Consider the following 20,950-nt stretch of genomic DNA (forward strand, 5'->3'; position numbering starts at 1 on the left):
GGAATTCGATACAGTACTTTTCATGACCGGATGGGCCACTGTAAAACCTAGTTTCGGAGCGTAGTTGCGCTAACCACGATTCTATCTCGTTGCATTATTAGGTTCTCGTTGTAATTGTTTGTCAAGATAAGAAGAGGTAGCACGGGACGCATTTAAGACGTGACAAAAGTTCTCCGTCGCGCTCGCTCTTGACCTTGAGCCTGCGCGATGTCATGTGAGTGAGCGCGATGCAAAACTTTTCTCGTTTTAATTATGGCGCCCCGTGCTAGCCCTTAAGGAGTAACTAACCCCATACTTTCACACGGGAGGCTAGTAAGTACCTATAGGTGCTATTCCTAAACCCCTAGTCACCCTCCAAGTTCTATTTACTAATAAAGGATTACAAAATTCGAGATGACTAAACTTCTGATAAGTAAATAAGGTATTTTTTATGTATCTAAGTAGGTATCTTATAGGTAATTAAGTAGGTAGGTATATTTTATTTTATTGGTGAGTTTTTCATAATGATAGCGGGTTATGAATTATGATAATGATTGTAAATGAGTGCCACAATAGATAGGAATTAGAAATACCTAAAGCATTTACAATGTTCTGCGTGATGAATGCTTGTGATGAAGTTAATAAATAGGATTAGAAATATTTGATGCAGTAAAGCATAAAAATACAGCTACTTATTATAGATCCATATTAAAGTAAAATTAGATATTATTACGACGACCGAATGGCGTAGTGGTTAGTGACCTGACTACTGAGCCGATGGTCCCGGGTTCGATTCCCGGCTGGGGCAGATATTTGTTTAAACACAGATATTTGTTCTCGGGTCTTGGATGTGCCCGTAAAATGGCAATAGGCCCGCCCCCTATTACATTGGGACTAACATAACACTCTGGCGAAAAGTGGGTGCAGCAATGCACCTCTGCCTACCCCGCAAGGGAGTACATTAGTACAAGGCGTGATTGCGTGTTTTTTAGATATTATTATGACTGCTATGCAATATTGTAGGTATCTAGAAAAACATATCTCCAAGTTTCTTGGTAAATATATGTAGGTTAAATGTAATATTAAGAAAAACATTACATAATAATTATATAAAGAAACTAATATACATACAATCTTATTTGTTAATTACAACTATTATTTGTATTGCGTCATTCTTAGTTTTAGATGCTAGCAAAAAACGAAACGGTTCACGGTGAGGCTCGTAGTAAGAGATGACGGTAGGACCAAACTAAACAAAAAGTTACCCCCAGAAACAATATTTCAAAGCTTAGAATGAACTATGGTCCTAACAGTCATATTTTCATATTTTCTGGTTACTAATTTGTATTTGATCTCAATAATTTATTGCATCAATTCTAAATTATATGCTTATTTATTCCTGGCTAGTTGTGTCTGGCTCCTGTTATATTAATAGCAAAAGGCTAAAATTTACTTTATAATAAATATATTTAAAGATAACTCCTAATTAAGTAAAACAAACTAATTCTACCCTAAGTCCTACCGTACTGAATTAAAACAACACATCTATGAATTTCTTATCATACGGTTTGGCAAACGCGTGGTTTGCAAAAAAAAACAACATTTTAACTCAAATAATTAATATATTAGGTATAATTAACGTTAATTATATGTACATACAGTTAAATAGTCATCTTAAGTTACGGGACCATTTGAAGGATTTCAAAGATTTAGACTAAAAGTTAGATTATTCAAACAATTTGAGTAGACACAGGTAAGTAGGTTTTATTTCGATACGACAATAATCTATATCATTCATATTAATAGCCAAGAATAAAGCTATATAGACTCAAAATAAACAGCAGAACGAAACGATTAGTCTCAAGTATAGTAATATTTTATCGTTACATTTTTAAAGCGAAGTTTGAAAGGGATACTAATTTGTTTGCCAGTTTCTACATACATTGTACATAACAATGGCATTATGTATTTGGTCTCTGTATTTCTGAACTTAAATATTAAACCACGCGTTAGCCACAGTCTTAAATATCCACGGGACGATTACTATGAAACTAGTTTTTACCAAACATTAAATATTTTTGACGGCCGAATGGCGTAGTGGTTAGTGACCCTGACTACTGAGCCGAAGGTCCCGGGTTCGATTCCCGGCTGGGGCAGATATTTGTTTAAACACAGATATTTGTACTCGGGTCTTGGGTGTTGATATTTATATTTAGTATCTATCTATCTATGTATTTGTGTAGATATATCAGCTGTCCGCCACCCATAACACAGGTTCTGCCTAGCTTGGGGTCGGATGGCCGTGTGTGAGATGTCCCCACATATTATTATTATTATTATTATTATTTACGAGTTTTACGACCAAATTTATACGACATTAAGTTGTTAATAAACAAGTTTAAAGCTTTTCTATCATTGTAAAACTTTCGTTACATCAAATCAATACTGTTACACTTTACTGCAGCCCGATTCAATGTTTTAACAAAAGAAATCAGGAAAAATCCCTTATTTAGGGTTTAGGAATGAATGCTACACATTGGAATCGGGCTTTTTCAGTTATATACTGACACAATCAAATTATAATCATAATAATACACGGACTCAAGGACTACCATAGGGTATTCTTTATAAATAATTTCTTCTGAATATACATACATTATTTTATAATATCTATTTAACAGTATTAGTTAGATCAATAAGGAGCCAAACACTAAAATGCCAAAGATGTAAGAGCATGGCGAGCCTTTAAAACTTGGTAACCCCTGGGTCACTCATTATAAAAAAGAATCTGGCAAAATAATCTTATCAAAGAGTCTTTAGTCTTTAGTATGACTAAACAAGTAAAATAATACAAGACTGACATGAATATTACACACTCATTTTACTTATAAATTTATTACACATCTATTGGTGTTCACTTTATAGATTAGCTTTTGTGGACCTCACATGCTTTAATCATCCAAATACAATAATTTTGAACAAAAACACCGAGAAATGCATACAAAACTTATCTACCCAATAAAAGCCCTAGTTTCACCATACTCTGTTAGATCAAAACAAGGGATTACTTGTTGAATTTTGACACATCTGTCAAGAATTTAATATGGAGATGACATTAAAATCTAACAGGAGTGTTAAATGTTTTAACAGTCTATGGCGAAACTGGGGCTAACACCGACACATCCAACCAAAGCAAACCTAACCAAATCGTCCCGCGGCCTACTCAACCCCAACCTAATCCCTCGACGCTCCAATAATCGTCAGAATGTACAGGAAGATGTTAATAATGTCCAAGTACAGGTTGAGAGCTGCAAAGATATACTCCTCGGGTGAGATGCTGTACTTGTGCTTGCCTCCCATCATGAGTTGTGTGTCATAGACCAGGTAGAGAGAGAATATGAGAGCGCCGAGAGATGCGTAGACGAGGGTCACGATGCGGTTGCTAGGGATGAAGATGCAGATTATACCTGGAAGGGAATTGATGGTTGGGTAAGTTTTTGTAGTTTGTGGGTTTATAAAGTAAAGGTTGAAGGTAAAAAAGTAGTAATTGATAAATAACATTATGTCCAACCAAAGTCTACGAATATGATCAAGTGGAATTAGGTCATATATGCCGATGAACCGAGCGCCGATGAACTCAACCAGTTCTCAAGGGCATACCACGAACAGCAAGCATGGGTTTTCCTGCGGTCCGCTGGATAAAGACAGGGAGCCGGTAGTCTGACTAAGGAAGGTCGAGGACAGAGAGTTGTGTCGCTCTTTGGCAATCCAACCAACCAATCTTCAGCAGTGAAAGATTACGCAATCCTACGACCGTTTCATAGGAGGCCGAAGGGTGGTGGTGGACTGATGATAATGATATCCTAAACTCACCGAACAACATCAGTACAACGACGGCACACAGCAGGAACCCTCCCATGACGGTGAAGTCGTACTTGGTCTGCAGCGCGAATATCGTGAGCGCGAAGCACACAGCTGCTGTAATGCCCACCGCTAGCATCACCTGGAATGTAGGAATATACGGTTTTAGTAATGCTTTCATGCTATTAATATTTAAAGGAGACATTGAAGATAGTTAACAAGAAAATAGTCAATAGTATATAACTCAAACAGTTAATTCTGTCTGTACGTAAGCTGGGTATTGATTCAGGAACCTTTACATTCATGTGTGAGGCTAGTGGGAGTCGGAGATGGTTGGACCATTGTGTTACTACGGCGGTACGGCGGTACGGCGGTGTACGATCGTTTTATGAGGTTTTCACATTTTCCGCAAGATCTTGCCGATAGGCCGTTATAGCGTAACTAATTATTATTATTTTCTTTGTTGCAAAAAATATTATTAGTAGAGCTAACATAGTAACTTCAACAGACATATATTACCGCCTTCCAAATATACCACAATAACTCATTGACACTGGATAAGCCGCCCCGAGTCAACTGTACTTTTATATGTATACGTCCGGCCCATCCTGAGCACTCCTAGACTGACGCTATTCTAAATGGCTAATCATTTGGCCTCATTGACAAACACTAGACACACTACTGTTTGTCACCAACACGCTAAAAGAAAGACTATAACTCGTGTGACTATAGCTCGTGCCATTTTCCCTACGAGCAGCACGCCACGGAGATCAGGCACATGAACCTTGTCTCTATAGACGGATCCAAGCGCGATATAAGGCATTTTACATACTAAAATTCTTGGACGCGATCGATCGGATTGCGTTTGATCGTCTGCTGATTGATATATCCGTGATCTCGGGCGGAATATTGTACTGTCTCATCCCGGGTATTAATCTTGTGCTGGCTCTTATGCTGTCCTCTTATAGCACTACAAATCTAGCACTATACCTTCCCTATACACACACAGCACTAAAGGCGTCCGGCGCATCTTAGGCACTCTGGGATTGACGCTATTCTGAATGGCAAATCCTTTCACCATGGTGACAGCTCTAGTGCGCTTTAACTGCCAGTTTCTATATTTCTATCTATCCATAACTGGTAGTTACTTTCATACGATTTTGACATAATCAAAAGTAACAATCTGTCAAAATCGTATGAAAGTAACTACCAGTTATGGATAGATAGAGTTATAGAAACCGGCAGTAAGAATTGGAGCACAACTCGCATAATGTTCACTACAGCAACTCACCTCGCTAGCGCTGTACATGCTGGCGCTGATGCCGAGCAGGAACCTCTGGCAGACGGTGAAGATGCCGAGGAAGATGAAGTTGGTGGGCGACTGGCGTCGCACGGTGGAGCAGCACGCCATCGAGATCAGACACACGGACCAAGACGCAATAACCGGATCCAAATCCAAACGTGATTTAAGGAATTTTATATACTAACTACTTGGATCGTGTGATCGGATGGTTGAGATCCGGCTATTGAGATATCCGTTATTTTGGGCAGAACTGTAGGTACCATTCCATCATCCCGGGTATTAATCTTATGCTGTGCTCTTAATCGCAATTCGGTATGTTAAGTAAAATTTTTTGATGCTAATTCCAAAACCGTTTCGAGATATTATCTTCTTAATAAGTGTCCCATTCTTAAAAATTTAAAATATTCAAGGATTTCGATTATTTTAACAAAAATTAAAATATAATTTGTCCTTCAAGACGCTGCTCAAGGTTAAAGTTTCAACCAAAGAGAATAAAAATGTTCAATTGTTAAATGTCACTTCTGTCAATCTAAAGTGTAAATATTCACAGAGTTACGATCTTGATGACGTCAGCGGCTGCATGGTAGCGAATGACGTCATAAAATCGTCGAAGAGCCGATCTTTAATTATTTTTTATTAAATTAACGAGAGCAGTAAAATAAAAAATATTCAAATTAGTGTCTCAAATTCCAACATACTTCAATTTAAAATTATAAAAACAATCACCATAAAATTACTTAACATACCGAATTATCACTACAAAGCTAAATAGCGGATGGCATATAGTAACACGTCTCCTCCGCCTTATACGGTCATAGCACTAAAGTAGGCTAGTGCACCCTGAATACTCCTAGACTGACGCTATCCTAAATGCTTGATCCTTTCACCATGGTGACAGCTCTAGTGTGCGCTATAGTGTTTGCTATTCTGAATGGCAAATCCTTACACCACAGTGACAACTCTAGTGCGCGCTATAGTGTTGGTCATCAACACACTAAGAGAAATAGTACAATAGCTCACATACATTTCCACTACAACAACTCACCTCACTAGCGCTGTACATGCTGGCGCTGATGCCGAGCAGGAAGCTCTGGCAGACGGTGAAGATGCCGAGGAAGATGAAGTTGGTGGGCGACTGGCGCCGCACGTTGGAGCAGCACGCCATCGAGATCAGACAGACAAAGGTCGCTATGAACGCTATCCAGCTGGAATGGGAGGTAAATGGTGGTTAAAATAAGGAAAAATAAAACTTGACCTACCAAATAAGAACCCAGATACGAAATAGAGTCGTGGTTAGCGCTGCAGTTTTGATTGTTGATTGTCAATAAATTTCTGTTGCAAAATTATCACTGTCGCATTATACGGCTGTGTTGGTTCTACCTTTTTTGGCCTAAGATTTATTTGCCTAATCTCGTATTGCATAGTAACGTTTGGTCAAAGTCTCGTTTGGCCGAAAATCGTATGGCATAAATCTCGATTAGTAAAAAGTTATTTCGCATTATCTTGTTTAGCCTAATAATAATAGTATGGCCAAATCTTGAATAGCCTAATAATAGGTTTATACAAAGTAATAATATTTGTTTGGCTTTAACTTTGACGGAGCGTCTCTCTATAGCGCAAACTGGTACCTTGTATTGTTTCCGTTGTTGGAAAACGCTTCGCTCCGCTTTGGTTTTGATGAACATGTGCACCTAACACGCTCCTCCTCGCTTTGCTCGTCGTCGCACCGATCTCATGGGGTTTGTAATAATTATATCGCTCGTTAACTTTCGTTTTTTTTTCATTAAATATCGTGATTTTCAGGATGTTTGAGAAAAATACCACAATTTGTACATTTACTGCATACTTAATATATTATTTATTAAGATAACATTAGGAGAAACAAGATTATACATAGGTATAGACGAACATAAATTTGAGCAAACGAAACTTAGGTGTTTAAAGATTGTGCCTAAAGAGTTTTAGACGAAACGAGCCTTATGCCACATAAGTCTTGGCAAAGTGATGGTTCGGCAAAAAAAGTTTAGACCATACGAGTTATGCGAAATGAGTTTTGGTCAATAAAGATTATGCGAGATGAGGGGAACCCGGCTGTGTTAAATAAATAAACAGCGTATACTCACAACATGAAGGGGTTGCGCGCCACCCACAGCTTGGTGGGCGTGTGGTAGAGGAACAGAGCTATGAAGCCCATCGTTATGAGGAGCTGCACCATCAGGATGGAGTACACCTGGAGAAGACATGGAGAGTTTAATAATAATAAGAATGGAAGGTAGGTTTGCTGGAAGACCTGGGTGTAGTGTGAGTGTGACGTCAGTCTATTATTTTGTTGCCTATTCTCAAGACCTTTCGGTATAAAAGTCTTTTAGGAAACGAGTTCCGCAGAAGGAAAAGCCGTTTAGATTTATGAAATTGTTTTCCTTTCTTCAATTTCCTAAACGACCGAAGGGGTATAAACCGTTTCATTTTCATACTTGAGGTATATTTCACGGAAGAAGCTTCCCTGAGTGGCATAGGTAAATAATACACCCAGCGCACCCTGGCCACTTGAGACAGTCAGTGACGGACAACAAATCTTATTTGAAAATCTTTTCAAAACAGTGAAAAATGCTTTTTCAACATGTTTGTAGCTCTCCTTCGGATGTAGCTTCGTACACCAGTATTTACGATTATTGGCTGATGAATTTATAATAATGAAACCCATGAATTGTCAAAACCTAATTAATCCTCACCTTACGTATGAAGGCCCTGCGTATGGACTGGTCGGTGAAGTCGAAGTTCTTGACCTCGCCGTCCTCGGGCATCCCGGACGCGCCCGGCGGCCCGTATCCTGTCGGCTGCAACATATAATTGAGGGTTTAAGGGTGTGGTCTTGGGGCATGTTCATGTTATAGGTACATTGTTGCTATATTGAAATACTCTGGTAGGAAGCGAAATTAGAGATTAATGTAGAGTTTATTAAAGGTTGTAGAAAAAGTGGTTCAGATGAGCCCTTGAATCGCTCTTACTGGTCTTACTATACCTACTACTTTTGTAATAGCCTGTAGTAACTCTCCTATAATACCTTGCCAGTTGCTTTATTGTTATGTTATATAGCTAAGTTATATATTATAATATATCATCCTCATTTTATCACATGCCCAGTTGCCCAGTCATTCACTATAATATCTGGATTAAGTGCACAATAAAGGTACCTATGCATACAGAACAGAACAAACCATTACAGGAATTCAATAAACGTGATTATGGTATGGTAAGGCTACAAATGAAAACACTATTGTCAATTCGGTATACGCCAACATGATCATAAATTGATGACACTACTTTATTAAACATCGCAACAACGATCGATTTTTCCACGTATTAATCGCACTTTTCTCCATTTCCATTATTAGTTTTCACTTACAGAAATTATTAACTGTCCATATCATTAATAAAATTGAAAAACACACACACCTGTGACATATTACTGCATTTACAATATGAATAAATGTAACTACACGATAAACCGATAGCCGGTAAATAAATGTATATAATATGTTTATCAACATCAATATATTATGTAAGGTGGAGTTTATAAAATATTTGTCCAGCCAAGTCATCGCTTAATCCTTTCGTGATAGATTGGTAAACTCCAAATGGTGGCTGATAGATAAAACATAAATGTACTGGATTGTATGTGTTAAGTCTAAAGTTTGTTATAGCTAGTAGATACCTATGACAAATAAAAATGCAATCCCCTGACAAAAATAAACTTTGATATTTGATGCGATGACTAATATTAAATTATATTGGTTATCATTGGTCTGTTCTAATTTTTCACTATGTTTTTAAAATGAAACTACAATGAAAATCAATGGCTATCGTGGACTGGTATTGTAGAAAGTGTGGGTTAGACCTAATTACCGTAGGATTTAATTTTAATGTTAAAATCACTAGTAGGTATTGTATGTATACGCAGTATATCACGGGCAGCAGACCTCCACCGTATTTTTTTATTAAGTAAATTAAATATTTTGCCACCGATTATAAACAACATGACTATATAGGTATTTGCAATCTTACGACCATCGAGATTTAGAGATGCTTTGTTCCGGTGAACATAATAATAGACGCAGACAGTAAAATGATAAATTTTATTAATATTGTAAATGCTTAAACTTGTATATTTAGTGCTATTTTACTGTAGTTACCTATATCTTCTACTTTCTAAAAATATTTTTATCTATGCTCATTCATTGTTTTTTTTATATTACCTACCTTGTTTGGTAATTTCGTTTTAGTTCTATTGCAGTTGTATTTTGCCTAGTCATATTCCCTATAATATGTATTTTTCACGATATACAAACTGTATTATCTTTAATCTAATCTGATAATCATTACTCATGACACCTGCCTTGTTTTAGGATAAGATAAATAATGCAAAGTTCGACAACGTATAAAATACTTACATAAGAAAATAATATCGCAAGGGGGCTACCCTGGTTTAACTTTGCCGATGATTTGTTCATGATACACATAGATGAATCATAAGAAGATAAGATATTGTCGACATCAATCTGTCCACACATACAGTCATGTAGTGATAGAATGACAGTGTGAATGACCGTCTACAATGCCAGCTAACAGCGTGCGGCTAACTATTACAAGGTAGAGCCATCACATAGGCACGGTAGCTAACTGATGTTCTACATATTATTCACGACAACTTGTGCCGATATACCTATCGATGTCTGTTATATTATAATTTAATGCTTATGAAATCCATATTTTTATTTTCTTAACACGTTTTGAGCAAATGGACATAAAGTTCAAAGAAAATAGAGGTTCAAAGTCCCTACTAACTTTCGCAACTTCTTCCCACCCATAATCGGCTACATAAGTTCAAAAAAATGTCAACTCACCTCCCCATACCCTCCCGCGCCTCCATACCCCGGCTGGAACCCTGGCTGGAACCCCGGCTGCGGCGGGTACCCTCCAGGCGGGTACCCTGCCCCTCCCTGCGGGTACGCCCCAGGCGGGTACGCTCCCGGCGGCGGGTACCCGCCCTGAGGGTAGCCGGCTTGCGGGTACCCGCCTTGCGGGTAACCTCCCTGATTCTGATCTGAAATTGGTAAATAAGTTTTTAGGAATATGTCGCCATGTTTTGGTAATGCCGAGTTTACACTGGGCGATCCATAGCTTTCATTATTACACATAGGCATTGAACGATTCTACGTCAATGGGTTTATTGATGTAGTGGATCTGGGCAATGTTTCACCCAGTGTGAACACGACTTTTGGTACAAGGGTTTGAACACAATAACGAACGACATTTAGCCAGTGTCTTGTGGGTTTTGTGAGTATCTGTGCCCTTTAAGTGTGACTGTGAAACAAATAGACTTCGCAAAGACTTATAAGTGCAACATTGGGTTAGGTATTCACGTAGATACGGTGCAAAAGCTTAGCAAGTATTTATATTATTAGTGTACAGATTTGAATACACACAAAACCATTGTGCGTGAGCTGTAACAACTCATTTTATTGTTCTCTGAAAATTCCCACAGGAAATTGAGAAGTACACACTACCTATAGATACTATACAATAACTATGGACAAAGACACAGAAAGGTTAAGAAGACACAAACAATCATTATTATCATTCACTTGCATACGCAAAAAAATACACTGATAAACATAATAAGTACATGCACAAAAGTAATCACTGCATGTTCAAAATGCAGAAAAGAAGAATATAGGTACCATTGATGCGTAAAAGCAATAAACGTTAATTTTAGTGTCTTGTACACATTTTTTATGTTTGGATTGTAAATAGCGAAAACTAACCTTTGTCAGTAGACATTCGCGACAATACTAACGTTAGTTCACATGTGGGTGGTAATGGTGTGTGTGGTCACTAATGTGTCATACTATATAATTGTGTACGTCGTACCTACATACCCCATTTACACTCTCGTACCCCATTTACACTCTCGCCTCGGCCCTCGCCTCCTCGCTCGCCTCGTCACTCGTGCCGAGGCGCGAATGTAAACACCCACTCGCGTGTGACGCGAGTGGGTGTTTACACTCTCGTGTAGAGTTCAGTTGTCTTTGAGATAGCAACGATGGAGGACGTCGAAGTTTTAGCCGCAACAATAAAGAATTTATGTATGATCACCGATTACTTCGCTGTTTATGGACCGATTTTGAAAATTCTTTTTTTTTATGTATTGGGTTGAGATCCCATGTGGTCCCATTTTTTTCAAATTTTGATTCCACCTCCAAGGGTGGGTAAAGGGTTAAAAACAGGCTATGAATTTCCATTTTGGGTACCTATTAACCGATTGTAGTTAATGAAATTTAGAAAGTACATAGGTACTTACCTATATTTTTAACATTAAAAAAAATATGATGGTGACCTTGAGCTGATCTGATGATGGAAACGGAAGGTAGTCAAGGGAACTCCTCAATGGTAGGTATATAGCAACTACTTCGTGTTTACTACTGACTAGTAGGACTTATAGGTATCATTTGCTTCTTAATTTTGATTGTCAATTATTGCAAATAAACTAAGTATAAATAAGTAATAAAATAAAATAATGATAAAAAAAACGACTTCAAAAAACCACTAAAACGTAAGAAATAATTTAAGGTTTAGACATGGTTTAGACCTATTCTATGTGACAGTACTAATATATCTAAGCAGGTAAGTACTGCTTTTATTTTTTACGTTTTAGTGTTTTTTTATTATTATTATTTTATTGAAATATTTACTTATATGAAATTAAATGTTTCGTCTTGCGACCAATCCATTATACAACTGAGGAAAAAACACTACGTTATAATTATACGACGACGAACACAACCTGCGCGGCCCGATGTAGAAGCCAGAATGAAGCGGACGCGAGAGTGTAAACACCCGCTCGCGTGCGACGCGAGCTCGACGCGAGCTTCTTTGACTCGTGCCCCAAAAACCGCTCCGGACGCGAGCGCCGCGAGTGGCGAGGCGAGCGAGGAGGCGAGCCACGAGCGTCTGTTCACACTCGCGCCTCGCCCCTCGCCTTGTCGCTCGCCTCGCCACTCGTGCGAGAGTGTAAATGGGGTATCGCACGAGTGGCGAGGCGAGCGACAAGGCGAGGGGCGAGGCGCGAGTGTGAACAGACGCTCGTGGCTCGCGTCCGGAGCGGTTTTTGGGGCACGAGTCAAAGGAGCTCGCGTCGCACGCGAGCGGGTGTTTACACTCTCGCGTCCGCTTCATTCTGGCTTCTACATCGTGCCGCGCAGGTTGTGTTCGTCGTCGTATGATTATAACGTAGTGTTTTTTCCTCAGTTGTATAATGGATTGGTCGCAAGACGAAATATTTAATTTCATATAAGTAAATATTTCAATAAAATAATAATAATAAAAAAAACACTAAAACGTAAGAAATAAAAGCAGTACTTACCTGCTTAGATATATTAGTACTGTCACATAGAATAGGTCTAAACCATGTCTAAACCTTAAATTATTTCTTACGTTTTAGTGGTTTTTTGAAGTCGTTTTTTTATCATTATTATATTTTATTACTTATTTATACTTAGTTTATTTGCAATAATTGACAATCAAAATTAAGAAGCAAATGATACCTATAAGTCCTACTAGTCAGTAGTAAACACGAAGTAGTTGCTATATACCTACCGTTGAGGAGTTCCCTTGACTACCTTCCGTTTCCATCATCAGATCAGCTCAAGGTCACCATCATATTTTTTTTAATGTTAAAAATATAGGTAAGTACCTATGTACTTTCTAAATTTCATTAACTACAATCGGTTAATAGGTACCCAAAATGGAAATTCATAGCCTGTTTTTAACCCTTTACCCACCCTTGGAGGTGGAATCAAAATTTGAGAAAAATGGGACCACATGGGATCTCAACCCAATACATAAAAAAAAGAATTTTCAAAATCGGTCCATAAACGGCGAAGTAATCGGTGATCATACATAAATTCTTTATTGTTGCGGCTAAAACTTCGACGTCCTCCATCGTTGCTAGCTCAAAGACAACTGAACTCTGCACGAGAGTGTAAACACCCACTCGCGTCACACGCGAGTGGGTGTTTACATTCGCGCCTCCGCACGAGTGACGAGGCGAGCGAGGAGGCGAGGGCCGAGGCGAGAGTGTAAATGGGGTAACATAGTTAAAAAGATGTACATAAAAACTGTGACGACATGAGTTGATTGTGATAAAGCACTGTTCTCTAGAATAATTGGTAATCCATACAAAAATATGACAAATCTCTTTCAAATGCATAACTGGTAAAAAAACACAAAGTAGAAACTGAAAAACAACAACACCTCATAGTATTGAATATATCGAATCGAAGACACAACCATAATAATGAAAATCATACGCCAAAATCTAGTCAGTAAACAATATTGGAGTCGATCCCCTGAAATTCAATCACCGCACAGGCTAATATTGAAGAGACAGCTCAGGATGTGACATCTTCATACCATCTAAAGATGAACACCCATAGATGTTTACGTTTGCTGGTAGCAAAGCTAATTAGCGTCCGGCTGTGACACAAAGTGTGGAGATGGCTCAAGAGCACTCATCCGAAGCCAATTTATAAGAAGCACAATTAATGAGGTCTGGTGCAAAGAAAGTGGGTAGGCAGGTGCATTCGCTATTCCTGCAGAAAATTATCATTCATGACATGACGTCACGTACATGCACACGATAGATATTGTATACTACAATAATAATAATTCCTCCGGGTAAGTATATAAAAATTAAGACTATTTTCTCAACATACATATATATGGTAACATATTATATATATATTATAAATATTATTACTTATATACTACAATTTTAATAGATAATGTAACTGTCTTTTAATTTCCCTTGGTCTGACTCATGCATACGTAGTTTCTCACGCGGCAATATCGATTTCTTTTCCACTATGACCTCATACCCTTGACGTCTTGCCAACTAGTACTACGATTTTAGTAATGAATGAAACTTTCTTTGTAAGAAAAATCTTTGTGGGAAATGTGTAATAAAATATGGCATAAATAAATTAATTTTAACAATTTTTACAGCACTTAGATATTAGAGTAGAAGCTCAGTCAGACGTATATTTTCAACCGAAATAGGGTACTTATAAATATGTTGGACCTTGTAATTGTGTATCTGTAGGTGGCCACGTAGTTTTAAATCGCTTTGATTCAGATTAGTGACAAGTTACATGAATGGTTGATGTTTCAGTGTTGAAGGTTTATAAAATGTCCACCGGAAAAGGGTTATTTTAATTGTTACGTAATCAAGCGTCCGTTACGGCTACTCAACTATATCCAAAAACAAAATACCGGTTTCAAAATTATTCACCTGCCGACGCCTAGCTTGACATCTTGAGACGAAAATAAATTCACGATAAGTAATTTAAAAGGTTGACACGGTAAAGCATTTATTAAGGGCCAGCTGGAAACCAGCTCTGTGCCTTTATTGTCTACAGCACATGCTGAGTTGGTGCCTTTTCGGCGCTCTGGACAGCAACCAACCTATATTATTTCTTGTTCTGAATATTTTCTTTTGCTGTCAGTGTGTCAAATGTTTCTTTATCTTTTATTTTATACCTAACATTGCAAAGTATATTGCTTTTGCTTCACTCATAATGCAACATGCAGCTATGCCATCGTCATCGCTCGCTTACTCGTACTAATTACATAACTACTGAGTCGCGAGCACAGGATTCGAAACCTCCGTTTACGTTGCGTATCGTCAACTGTCACTGTCAAAATGTAAGGTAAAGTTAGCATGGAAGTAATAATACAACAGGAATGCGCACTCACCAAAATGATGCAAACAAAAATAGACCTAACGAATTCACCTTAAGATTTATATTTGAAGTGAAAGAGGCCGCGAGCCGATAGAGAGGGTTACCACAGAGCCCTTCCTCTCTTTCTAACAATTGCCAGGATTTAGTTGTGTAAACTTTAGTAGATTTTGTACGAAGAGAGCTATGCAACAAAAATATTAAATTAACTCATAGACTACTGTATATCATATCATTTTCAAAAACAAATTTATAATAAATCATTATAAACATGTAATTTTAATTAAATATTTGGTATTTGTATGAATAATAATTTCATAAAAAATATTGGTAGTTTTTCTAAATACTTTACAACAAGACCGAAGTTGTCAAGATGACGGATGACGTTTATACTGTTGTGAGAGACGTTATGGTTAGGGTGACCATTCATTCGTGCTTTTGAATCACTTTCCATTAATTAGGACCTGTTTCATTCAACTTTTTGTTTTATTTTATACCTACCTAAGTATCATTAGGTATTATTGTGGCTGTTATCTTATAAGGCTGGTAAAGAGTTAAGAGCTGTTGATTTTTTTGGTGATAGATATGAGTATTATAAGATAATTTATCAAGCTTAAAACCGGCGGAAGCACTTAGGTTGAGATATTTGAGATTTTTAGAAATCTTATGATTTTCATCAACTAGACTATGTAAACTGAACACCCACAGAGTAAACACGTTTTAGGTACATAGTTGAGTTTAATGTTACAGTGCCACAAACTTATCTGTTCCGGTGAGAGCTCACATAAATGTCTAATATTTCTTAATTCAATAAGATTTTAAGTTTTCTCGTATTATTAATTCGCTCTTGCGGTGTTAATAAACCCATCTAATCTTTTACAATATACAATTAATTAGTAAGTAATGAGATATGGATCAATTTAGTTCGCTCTCACCGGAACAGATAAGTTTGTCGCACTATAACCTGTTTTGATACTTTCTTGACAACACTACACCCAACTTAATTTTATTTACTTAAAATTATATTTACCCAAATTTCAGCTTTCCTTCCAATGAAGAAACATAGCAAAGGTGGTTCCAAGTAATTCCCACAACTTTTCATCATTTTAAACCCGATGATAAATTCCGATTCATCGCAAGTGTTTATTATCGTTACAGTCGAACTATAAAGTCCTGACAATAAAGAGTGCGATTTTGCTAAGACTAGACCATCGACACCTATTCGCGACATAATAGATTAGAAGTGATGTCTCATGAATTACCTAAAATTATGGTCACCAAAAATAGAAAGAGATGGAGGGCTCCGTGCTGACTATCTCTGTCGGCTCGTTTTTTTGGTGCAGTGCGTATTCCTGTTGTATTATTACTTCCATGAAAGTTAGTTCCAAAAGTGACATTTGTTTTTTCCATATGTTAGGTGGAATTTCACCAAACGCTAAACGTATTTAGTAGCCTGTCAAACGTCTGTCAGTTAGTACAAAATGTATTTAAAATTTGATTTAAATACGTTTAGCGTTTGGTAAAAGTGACCCTTCGTGTAGATTCGAAAATAGTATCGAATCCAGTGCTCGCTGCACTGATGTATTTTACGGAAATGGCATTCATTTTTTAGCAGACAATCACCTCCAAGAATATATCAAAGGTCGCTGCTTCTTTGTATCAATAATATAAACGTAAATTATAAGAAGGTAAATATTTTTAGTTATCGTATCGTGGTTATCGTACACGCAACCTGTATGAATCAGACGAGACGATAAACAAGGTGAGTGACTGTCCCGCAGTGAACCACCTAATTGTCCGCAATTGACGTATCCTGCGATTCGAAGTACAGCTAGTTCTTGGATATTAGGTATTAGACTTATCAGTTAAGTATCTCATCTTAAAACAAGACCTCCTATAAATCTAATCAATTAGCTAGGTATGTAAAAGCACATAGTAAATTGCTGAAGTTTTCAATATATATTTTTTAGTTTGGGAACTGTTTTTAAATAATTTGAATGCCATTTACGATCTGAACTTGTTTGCTATTGTGTCATCTTTAGGTTTCCATTGATATGGCATGATACATTTTAATGTTACACCCGAGAATGTAACCACATTAATGCCACAGTCATTATGTTACACGCGACCTTTTTAGGGTTTTGTAGGTACCATTCACATTGCATAATCTAAAAACTAGTTTGGGTATTTTGTGGTGGCCGATCTCGTTTTTTTAATGTTTTATTCTTCATTTGTACTATTGCATAACAGTCGCAACTATGTTGCATGAGTCACATATCTACGTAAGCTGATGTTAACGACGGCCTTGAGGTGTCATTACGTGGAATCTAAATACAGAACCTATTATAGATACCTAGTAGTACGATAAAGTTCTACTATTATTATAAACGTGAAAGTTTGTATCTACTGTTTAATATAAGTATGGATGTTTGGTTTGCTACTCTTTCACTTTAAAACAACCTAACAGATTTCGATTTAGTACGCAGTTTTTATGATGGAATTCCCTTCGAAAAGCTAGCGTATACTAGGACAGCACCACAGAACTTGATGTGACGTCGAGAAAGCCTAATACCCAGTCGTGGGTTAATGTAGGCTGAAGAAAAGAAAGGTACCTACGATGTATTACCTAGTAATGTTATTGATTCAATCTAAGTTCAATAGTTACATCAAATAGCTTTTTAAAATCAATTGACCGGACAATTTATCACTATTATAGTGTCATGTTGTAGCAACGCTATCATGTGCATAGATCAATAGACAGGTCACGAGGGAATACCAACCATATACCTAGACGTACATAATATAGTACAGTACATAATATAATACAGTGACTCACAGACTGAAGGAGTAATAACAATATGAAAGTTGTTGAGTAGAATTAGCTATTAATTTCTCGAAAAGTCCATGATAAGATAATTTTTGTCATGCAGGATGACAATCAGTCATTCATAATCATTAATCAGACTAAAAGACAGACCTAAAATGTATGTTGTGAGAATGTTTTGAACTTATTCCTGCAGCCCACATCAATAGACAGAATCTCCTTTCTTATTCTTTGGAATTAGAAATTTCGGCAATGGTGTGTTTTTTGGTGCAATATTTAGAATATTTACAAAGAATAGTGTCATCTTTAGGTTTCCATTGATATGGCATGATACATTTTAATGTTACACCCGAGAATGTAACCACATTAATGCCACAGTCATTATGTTACACGCGACCTTTTTAGGGTTTTGTAGGTACCATTCACATTGCATAATCTAAAAACTAGTTTGGGTATTTTGTGGTGGCCGATCTCGTTTTTTTAATGTTTTATTCTTCATTTGTACTATTGCATAACAGTCGCAACTATGTTGCATGAGTCACATATCTACGTAAGCTGATGTTAACGACGGCCTTGAGGTGTCATTACGTGGAATCTAAATACAGAACCTATTATAGATACCTAGTAGTACGATAAAGTTCTACTATTATTATAAACGTGAAAGTTTGTATCTACTGTTTAATATAAGTATGGATGTTTGGTTTGCTACTCTTTCACTTTAAAACAACCTAACAGATTTCGATTTAGTACGCAGTTTTTATGATGGAATTCCCTTCGAAAAGCTAGCGTATACTAGGACAGCACCACAGAACTTGATGTGACGTCGAGAAAGCCTAATACCCAGTCGTGGGTTAATGTAGGCTGAAGAAAAGAAAGGTACCTACGATGTATTACCTAGTAATGTTATTGATTCAATCTAAGTTCAATAGTTACATCAAATAGCTTTTCAAAATCAATTGACTGGACAACTTATCACTATTATCGTGTCGTGTTGTAGCAACGCTATCGTGTGCATAGATCAATAGACAGGTCACGAGGGAATACCAACCATATACCTAGACGTACATAATATAATACAGTGACTCACAGACTGAAGTACTAATAACAACAATATGAAAGTTGTTGAGTAGAATTAGCTATTGATTTCTCGAAAAGTCCATGATAAGATAATTTTCGTCATGCATGTGGACAATCAGTCATTCATAATCATTAGTCGGACTTTAAACAAATCTAAAGTGTATGTTGTGAGAATGTTTTGAACTTATTCCTGCAGCCCACATCAATAGACAGAATCTCCTTTCTTATTCTTTGGAATTAGAAATTTCGGCAATGGTGTGTTTTGGTGCAATATTTAAAATATTTACAAAGAATAGTGTTGATTGTCCAGTGGCATGCATTAGGTTGATAGTGCAGATTATTTATTGGATATTTACAATATTGATGTGTTAGTATCAACCTTAGGGATTTTAGGAACTGTAGTAAGTATGTGTAAAGTGTTTAGTAAGAAGCTTTTCAAGCAAGGGGTCTAGTACAGGCTTTGAATGTCTTTTATGTGATTTTAATTTTTACTCCTATAGTTTTTTTTTTAAATATATTTTACATCACATAAGTAATGATCAAAACCTACACTGAAAGTACTTTATGGTGAAACAAAATAATTACTTGAAACAACAAACCAACCACATCAAAAAAGTTTTTTTAAACAGTGATTATGTATTTAGATAGAAGGGTATTAGACAGATTTATAAGAGATTTGATAGTGATTTAAATATCTGTGAAACACTGTTTTAGTTAGTGCAGTAAGGCCCTTAACTTTTTCAATATTTTTTTGTGGCAGTTTGTTATTTTCAAATTATTACATTATAAGTATACAAAAATACAAATACATAAATGTGCATAAAATGTTAGTAATGACCTCCTGGGTAAACTCCCGGGTTCTGGAACATGGCCGCTTGTTAGTCCCACTGCGGAAATAAGAATTCCATTACGGGCTATTTCAAACTAGAAAATAAACTTATACATACACATTGTGTTGTAATTTGGCTGTTCTTTGGTGTTTATTTTGTCGGAAGCCGTGGTTGAGGTTGTCGAGACTTACACGGTGAATAAAGAATCTGGAACAATGTGATAGCTGATGAACGAGCTATGATAACAAAGATAAACACTTGTTTGAGATAAATATTGTAATAAGCAGGAACTTAGATACATAGCTAACATAGTTCAGAAAATACTTGAATAAAATTTTACTATTACACATCTATGAAAAATATACTTTAGCTCTTCATCATGGCATTTTGAGAAGAAAGTTTGTAATGTACCACTCATATGAAATGGTTGTGAAATAGTATTACTTAATATGTAATATTTTTCATACAACTTCTGATAAATTTAATAAAAACAAATCATGAAGATCTCAATAATCTTAGATATAATTAAAATAGTTGGTACAATTTTAGTTATTAATTCAAATACTACCTACCTTCTCACGTACGTATGCAATAAATAAGTAGGTACCTAAGCGGAGAAAAATATTCCAAATTGTGACTTCACAGGTCTCAGAAAATATTTTTTAGATGTGTCTTGAAAATATTCTTCTAAAGTGAGGATGAGACTGTAAAAGCGAATTGCTGTTTTAACTCTTATCATCAGCTATAGAGGAAATAAACTACGTAATATCATCAGCTACAAACAATTACCAGCACAACCTGCAGGAGGTTGTATTTTATCTAGAAAGTGCCAGACTTTATGGCGCAACAAAATGATCGATCTGTTTTTCGGAGACGATACCAACTTGCAGTAGCAACATAAAGGGTCTTTCTTACCTTTTGCGTGTTAGTATGTTTTTCACTAAAGAATGGAGGTATTTAGCACAGTTTACTAGAAACACTCACTGAATTTATGAAATTGAAAATAAAACACAGAAATTCACGTCTGTCGCCTGTTCACTTTATTTGACATTGACAGTTGTATTGAAGAAAAAGAAATATCATCTATGTTTCGTTCATTCATTTGGTGTGTCTATGATTCATTTACTTTTTTTTCAGAATAATAACAGCCTTCCTTTATTGGAATATCTTATAGCACTATAAAAATCCTTTCATCAAGTCAGGGACCTTTAGAGGTTGCTATGACGACGCTAGAACACACCAGCCGGATCTCTAAAAGTTCATATTGGTACCTAATAAC

The 20,950-nt window shown here is 36.7% G+C and overlaps 1 protein-coding gene across 4 annotated transcripts; it reads right to left on the minus strand.

Annotated features, from left to right (window-relative positions):
- Positions 1-2,663: 2,663 nt before the first annotated feature.
- On the minus strand, positions 2,664-20,736 carry LOC105388933 (protein lifeguard 1). Of its 4 annotated transcripts, XM_038116367.2 has the most exons (9): positions 20,587-20,726; positions 19,863-19,878; positions 19,680-19,728; positions 10,048-10,247; positions 7,876-7,980; positions 7,267-7,373; positions 6,189-6,348; positions 3,853-3,982; positions 2,803-3,446 (listed from the first exon to the last, which is right to left on the minus strand). In XM_038116367.2, the coding sequence occupies exons 3-9, from the start codon at positions 19,708-19,710 to the stop codon at positions 3,214-3,216; spliced, it is 966 nt and encodes a 321-aa protein (XP_037972295.2). In that variant the 5' UTR covers positions 19,711-19,728; positions 19,863-19,878; positions 20,587-20,726; the 3' UTR covers positions 2,803-3,213. The 4 variants fall into 4 exon arrangements, with proteins under 4 accessions (XP_048487600.1, XP_037972295.2, XP_048487598.1 ...); XM_048631642.1 differs by lacking the exon at positions 19,680-19,728 and having other exon boundaries at positions 2,804-3,446; positions 19,789-19,878; positions 20,587-20,736; XM_048631641.1 differs by lacking the exons at positions 19,680-19,728; positions 19,863-19,878; positions 20,587-20,726 and adding an exon at positions 10,969-11,060.
- Positions 20,737-20,950: the final 214 nt, after the last annotated feature.

The sequence above is a fragment of the Plutella xylostella genome, chromosome 29 (genome assembly GCF_932276165.1).
Source record: "Plutella xylostella chromosome 29, ilPluXylo3.1, whole genome shotgun sequence".
In the NCBI taxonomy this organism is placed as follows: Eukaryota; Metazoa; Arthropoda; class Insecta; order Lepidoptera; family Plutellidae; genus Plutella; species Plutella xylostella.

Coding starts and splice junctions, on each gene's coding strand:
- LOC105388933 (XM_038116367.2), bottom strand. CDS start 19,710: ATGTTCCAGAACCCGGGAGTTTACCCAGGAG. Junction 7,981..10,047: donor GCGCGGGAGGGTATGGGGAG/GTGAGTTGACAT, acceptor TATATGTTGCAG/CCGACAGGATACGGGCCGCC. Junction 7,374..7,875: donor GCAGGGCCTTCATACGTAAG/GTGAGGATTAAT, acceptor TGTCTTCTCCAG/GTGTACTCCATCCTGATGGT.